General features: G+C 46.7%; 1 protein-coding gene across 1 annotated transcript; it reads right to left on the bottom strand.

Annotated features, from left to right (window-relative positions):
* Positions 1-1827: 1827 nt before the first annotated feature.
* On the bottom strand, positions 1828-5516 carry LOC121600963. Its single transcript, XM_041929760.1, has 2 exons — positions 5278-5516; positions 1828-5156 (listed from the first exon to the last, which is right to left on the bottom strand). The coding sequence occupies exon 2, from the start codon at positions 4241-4243 to the stop codon at positions 3026-3028; it is 1218 nt and encodes a 405-aa protein (XP_041785694.1). The 5' UTR covers positions 4244-5156; positions 5278-5516; the 3' UTR covers positions 1828-3025.
* Positions 5517-7281: the final 1765 nt, after the last annotated feature.

The following is a 7281-nucleotide window of genomic DNA, read 5'->3' as shown; positions in this document are numbered from 1 at the left end:
CCATTCGAGTGCAGGATGATAATTATCGAGCTTGAGCAGGGCCGCTTCGGATTTAGATACGGCAGAACAGATCTCAGCGGCGTTGGAGTTAGCAAAAATTAGGTCGAGTTGTCGGTCCATGGAGTTTCTAACGTTGCTTAATTCATAAAGGCCGTTTGCTGCCATACCATCGATGAAAATATGATTATTTCGAGACTTAGATGACGGTTTATAGTGCATGAAAGTGGAGCGCAATGGTACATCCTCGACATCGGCTGGATTGAGTTTGGACCACGTAATGTCCCATTTGTTAAAATCTCCAGCGACCGGCAGAAGATCGTTATCTCTCATGCGTGATGAAATTTCGCGTATACTTTCCAGATGTTTGTTAACAATTATGTCGTTATATGCGTTGTACGGTGGAATATACATGGCACCGATATAAACAAAAATATTGCCCAATCGAATTTTGACCCACAACTGTTCCATAGTTCGATCCGTCGGTGTAATTTCGCAAGATGAGAGAGAGCGAGAGCAGGCTATTAGAACACCACCACCGATGGAGAAAGTGCTGTTAGTGGTGGTTCTATCGCATCGGTAAATAGAATAGCGATCGTCGTTGAGTAACTCATTGTTTATGTTATTGTTCAACCAGGTTTCAGTTAATATTACGATTTTGTATTCAGTTTCTGAAAGTACTAGTCTAAGATCATTCAGTTTTTTACGCAAGCCTCGAACATTTTGGTAATACATTGGTAGGTATGTTGTTGTTGTGTTGTTGATATTCAATTGCTATTCATCTGACGGACCGGCTTCCGCAGAATCATCAGTCCGTTTAGTGTTAACTCGTCGCGGTCTTTTTTTAGGAGCGGCTAAGCATTCAGGAGGAGATCTGATAGGTGTAGTGGTGACAAGCATTCGCTCGTTGAGATCCTGCTGTGGTTCAGTTGTAAACAAACCTGCATCTGTAGTGGTCATAGCAGGAGAAGAAATCGGACTAGGCTGCGAGTGCATATCTGTAGTGGTGTTTGATATCGGAGCGCTTATTCCGGACCGTGAGAGTGGATTGTGATAGCTGTCTGCAGCGAGTGGCAGGGTGATCGTGTGTGAGTTGATGTATCGAGTTAGTATCGGTGACGGCGCGTGTATTGGGATTGTTATTGTTGTTGTTCCGGTAGTCACGAAACTCTCGGTATGTTAGAGCGGAGGGCCATGTCTCAGGTGATAGAGCCTTACTGCATAAAAGTGGCCGGTATGCCCACTTTGAATGAGATGAATGAGAGTGTACTTGTGTTAGCGCCGAATTTCGTCAGGCGGTGAACAAACACATCCCGCTTGTCAAGCGCTAAACGTACCTGCACCATATGAGAAATTTGCTCAGTGGTAACTGATGGGGCGAAACGTGTAAAGAAAAGCCACATACGCGTATTAGTGTGTGGAATGATATCCAGTGTATCTGAAGCAAGCGGTGATCCCGATCCTCTTAGTAGTGGTGTTTGCAGGTTGTTAAGTGGTGTTTTGTTGATGTAGGATGTCGGTTTGATTGCACTTACACTAAGTGAGGTCGCCAAAGATGGAAACTGTGTTTGTGTTGGTGTAATGGTATCGGGAATATTGTTAATTACTGAGTTAAACAATTCGGGGTATGATGTTGCTGGATTGCGATGAATGGGTTGTTGAGCGGGTAAATCGGTAGAGGTTTGTGATGAAAGCAAAAAGGAACGCATCTCATCCTTCAGCACTTCGAGGAGATCGCATTTAATAACGGCAGTGATTTGTTTTGGCAGCTCACTATGGAGGCTCGCTTTAAGGTCGGCAATGCTGGACGATAAGTCGACAGTGGTGTGGGTGTAAGGGGTAGACGACCTAAGCACAGCCGAACGCGGATCTCTATGAAACTTTACACAAGCTTTACATGCCCAAAAAAGTTGTGCACAGGACTCTATACTAGCGGACAGTTCCTCAGAGAGTCCACTGCATGTGAAATGAAACTCGGCATTGCACCAACCCTGGCATTTCACAATTCGATCAGCAGGTACGATGTCGTTGGCACAAGCGGCGCAGATACCGGCCATTGTAAAATGGTACAGCAATAGTTGAAATGGGGTATTGATTGTAGAGCAGGAAAAATGATTGTAGGTGATTGCAGATGAGCAATTTCCGACTGTTAATGAAAACCAGGTCTTGAAGCAGTCAGCACTAGCAAGCAAGTTGCGTTATGGATAAGTTTTCACTGAATAATTTTATAAAATATCGGAGCGCAAAGAATTATCGACCAGTCACTATGACGTTTGACGTTTGAGCATTATGTCCATCAATTGCTGAAAGGCTGGTGGAGCTATCTTAATGCCAGGTGGAAGTCGGTTGTACGTATAGAGCCCTCGATGCGTATTTATGGTCAAAAAATGACGGTATTCTGGATCAATTTCCACTTGCAAAAATGCATCTGACAGGTCTATTTTGCTAAAGACCTTGCAATTTGCCAGCCTTGCAAAAATGTCCTCTGGTACAGGTAACGGGTAGTCGTGGGGGAATAACGCAGCATTAAGTCCCGTCGAATAGTCGCCGCAAATACGAACAAGTCCGTTTGCTTTGCGCACGACGACCACTGGAGCTGCCCATTCTGCAGTAGTTACAGGAGTGATGACATTCAACTCCTCAAGACGGTCGAGCTCACGACTCACGGTTACCTCCATCGCGTAAGCTACTGGGCGGCTAGGTCTAAAAACAGGACGAACATTATCCCGCAAGGTAAATTTTATACTCGCCTTTGTACAGAGTCCTGTTCCCGTAAACACCTTGGGAAATAGCTGCTGGAACGATTGCTGTCCTGCTACTGCAACGTGATTTCAGAACACATCCATCGGCACCGACCAGAGGGAGAAAACATCAATCAAATCGGCTCCCAGTAGTAGTAGGTTTGCTGCTCCGCATACGCTGAGTGTCGCCTGCCTCGTCTAGCTACCAACACTAACAGCACAGCTGAATTCACCATCCAATACCAGTGTAGCTCCCGATGCAGTTTTAGCTGTGACGGTTGACAGTGTTAACGGCGGGCTGCCAATTTTTCTCCACGTACAGCGGTCGATGACACTGATTCCGAAGCTGTGTCTAGCTGCAATCGAACAGCTGTTCCGTTGAGAGCGATGGACACGAATCTGCGGCGCTCTCGTATGCTTCGGACGTTGACCGTTACTACACGAGTGTTGATATTCCGTTGCCGAACATTGAACCGCTTCTTCATGCTCGCTGTGTTGCAGTGCCCCTCACGATGACCATATCTCCCACAGTCGAGACACTTGTGCGAACGGTAAGTGCACTCACGCACCCAGTGCATGTCACTACACAACCAACATGGCTTCGCTGGCTTGCTTGTTGATGAACACACAGCATCGTTTGCACGGAACGGTCGTTTGGTACGGTACGGCGTGAACCACTTGTAATTAGTTTGCTGCGCTGCTTTCTCATGCGATCTTTTCTCTCCGCTGTGTACTGCGAAAACACGTTCACTCGTCTCTCCGGCTATCATAGCGCTGTCTCCTTTCACACTTGTAATACGCTGACACTCTGCGGATAATTGTTCAAGCGTAACGTCGTTCCGCTCCTCTATGCGCGCAAGGAGTCTAGTTCGCAGGTCATTGTCAGCCTCATCTTTGAGCCCACACACCAGCATTAGGCACTTGAAGGTCTCTTCGTTCATGCTCGCAAACTGGAACTCGACGCATGCTCGGTTTACCCGACAGGAGAACGCGATCAAATCTTCCGTGCGCTTTTTACAAATCTGGAGGCATCTGTAGCGCTTACTAAGGAGAGATTCTCTACACCAAAAAAGTGCTGTCAGCTTATCGACGGTTTCCTCAAACGATAAATCACGTGGTGAGCGGGGTAAAATATAGCTTATATAACGGGCATGTTCTGGTGTTCCCAACTTACGCACTAAAAGCCTTACCTTAGCCTCATCGCCTAGCCGCGAAGCGTCTTTGGCAAACAGGTCCTCGTAGTGTGTGAACCAAGCTTCGAAAGTAACACCAGATTCAGCTTCATACCGGAACTCTGCAATGCTATTGGCCAAAGCATTGAGTATAAGTTCTGGGTTACTAGGGACGGCGGGCTGGTACTGCTGTGCGGGTTGTTGCTGGGCTTGCGGCGCGAATTGCTGCTGTTGCAACATTTGCGAAATTAACTGTTGCTGTTGCTGCAATTGCTGTTGCAGCAAGTGCAAGGTTTGGTCCAGGACGGCGTTATCCAGAGGTTGTTGACCCATCTGGCCATTTTGTACGGATGGCAATGGTGCTGACTGCGATGGCGCTGGTTGCGATGGTCCTAGCTGCACTGGCCTCGGTGTTAACTGCGCTTGCTGACTCACGTAGCCGCGCGATCCTGGTTAAACATGGGCCGGCGGATCGTACACGGAAGGAACCTCACCGGTTTGTCCGGACCGCCCACCGGAAGGCCCAGTCATTGCACGGTAATCGATACGGCCTAACGATGATCGTCGCTGGTCTTCATCCATCGGGACTTCCATCGCTCCATCTCCGCTGTTCATCCTGCGCCGCTTCGACGTGATGTTGGAGTTTTTTTAGAACACTCTTACACGTTGAAACACAGACTTTTACTTTACAGACACTAAACTTTTAAAACAAATTCTCGTCGCCACTGTTAAGGTCTGTCGTCATGTATTTAAAATAAGAGGTGGACGAATGCACGCGAATAAGTTAACACATATAAAAACGTTTATTCACTATCCTATGTGGAGGCGCGCCGGAGAGAGAGTGATCCTTCGGGGATCACGTCATAAGCCCGAACCTAACGGCATCTCACGAGATGCGTGCACTCATCAGTGAGAGCCGTGATGCATACGGGTTGGCTCACTAAGGCAAAATATTCACCATAACAGAAAGCACTCGTCTGGACTCGTCTCATCTGGAGATTTGTCACCTATGATGATGTGGTATCACAAATGCTTCTAATATCCTTTTCGCTCTGCTATTGTACTTGACGCAAGTTTGAACGTGGCTCGTGTGGCATGAATGAAATGGACCCTCGATGTTGTTTAACACTACTGCAGCTGCCGGGACGACATTTATCTCCCGATCTTTCGCTCTAGCACTTAAATGAAGCTGCACCCGAGGCGGCATGAATCCTCGACCCCCACATTCATTTCCTATGAACCGGAACTGTAACAGAAGCAGCATAAACGATCACCTTGAACCCGACGATTGTGACGAATCGGAATGGAGCCTCGCGGCTTCCCACACATCGCAGTAGGGTCGCATTCAGGACTGCATAATTTCTCACCCTTTTTAACAATGCTGCTGCTAGACTGCATAAACCCTCGTCCCCTGAAGCTGTGACTGTAATATTAAACCTGGAAAACAAATGGAACTGGGTAAGCAATGCGATGAAACCCTTGGCAATTTAGCAGAACTGTTAGAGATTTGCAGTGCCGTAGGGAAATTAGGAATAGACAGAAGCACGTGTGGTTCGGTTGAAGTAATGATGAAGAAGGAAGTTTTATTTGACACAAAATGGTCGGAGTTCATCCAGCAGAGGTGTGTAGTTCGGACAAGGGAAATTCAGATTTTGAGGTGTGACAGCTAAGGCTGCGCTCTGGCACCAATCGAACACGACATCCGACTCGAACAAGCCCATATAATCATATGGAGGTGCACTGTCAGACACAAACAAACAAACAAGACAAACATGTCAAATCCCATACATTTTTCATGTTCGATGTCGTGTTCGATTGGTGCTAGAGCGCCGGGTAACTGTCCTGCGTTGCACACAGGGTGGTCCTGTGTCCAACAAGAACTTACTCAGGCCAACAAAGAACAGGCCAACAAAGAAGTCGTATTCTATTAACGATGGAACGTGGTAGGGTGAAGAAAATTTGAAGCGCTAGTTTCGCCTTCTGCAATCTTATTTATGTTGTTTATTCCAAGCATCAGCTGACCGGCGTCGATTTTGACAGACAAATTGTAAACAAGGTTCACAAAATGGTGACCCCCTCAATGGCTCTGTTGTAACCTGTTTAGAGTCTAATAACCATGGTCGTAACATGTATAGAGTCTAATAACCTTGGAACAGACGTAAGCCACTGACTTTTGCGTTATAATTACTCGTGTGCTCCTCTGAAATTTGTGTTAAAACGTGTTGGGAGCCTGTGCTTACCACGAAATATGTGCATCTCATAGGTGACAGTTGCTGGTCACCTTGATGACGTGTGCACCGGGATGCTGGAGAGCGAACGGGAGAAAGCCTCTCTCCTGTACCGACCGTCGACGAGACAGTATCGCTTCCTTACCGTTTTAATACATCGTGTTGTTTATTTATATTATACTAATATTGTAATGTGTTACTTTTAGAAATATACGTTTTAACCAAAGAACACAAAAGTGGCGACGAGGAGAAGAAACGCCCTGACAACGTAGACTCACAAAACCACGTTAGAAGATACACGATGCTGAACTCAAATGACCCCAACAGTGACCAACAGCCATCGCGGAGCAGCCATGAAAGCCACCGGCAAAGCAGCGTCCCTGATCCGAATACCGCTTATATACATGAAATGTTCAAGCAGCAGCAGAGCATCCTACACCAACAGCAGGAAGCATTTATGAAGCAGCAGGAAAGTTTTTTAACCCGGATGATGTCGTCGATGAACGTGCGTGAGCCGAACGGGCCGGAGTTTTTAGTCGAATCATTGGCGAAACAAGTGACGGAGTTTCGGTACGATCCTGAGGAAAATGTTACCTTTGCTGCGTGGTATAGGTTCGAGGGGCTTTTTGAGAAGGATGCTGCTAAATTGCCAGATGATACCAAGGTGCGATTGTTGTTGCGGAAACTTGGAGTGGCAGAACATGAGCGGTATAACAGTTATATATTGCCGCAGAAAGCAAGTGATTTTTGTTTCGAGGAAACAGTAGTGAAACTGCGCGCGCTGTTTGGATCAAAAGAATCGTGCGTCAGCAAGCGATATAAGTGCTATCAAATGCAAAAAACGAGCTCTGAGGATTACGTTACGTTTTCGTGCCGGATAAATAAGGCTACCGAAGAAGCGGAACTAGCCGGGCTCAGCATAGAGACACAGAAGTGTTTGATTTTCGTGTGTTGCCTGACAGATGAGCAGGATGCCGATGTGCGCATGAAATTGCTGAGCCGTATGGAAGAAAAGAAGGATATTACTCTGGCACAACTAGCGGAGCTGTGTGAAAAACTAACGAACCTCAAAAGAGATACAACCTTGCTTGCGGGTGAAAATAAAGTCCAAATGATTGGCCAAGAAAAGTGTCGAAGCACTAA

Source organism: Anopheles merus, unplaced genomic scaffold (assembly GCF_017562075.2).
Source record: "Anopheles merus strain MAF unplaced genomic scaffold, AmerM5.1 LNR4000014, whole genome shotgun sequence".
Classification (NCBI taxonomy): domain Eukaryota; kingdom Metazoa; phylum Arthropoda; class Insecta; order Diptera; family Culicidae; genus Anopheles; species Anopheles merus.
Note: the sequence above shows the minus strand (reverse complement) of the source record. Positions and strands in the feature narration are given on the sequence as shown.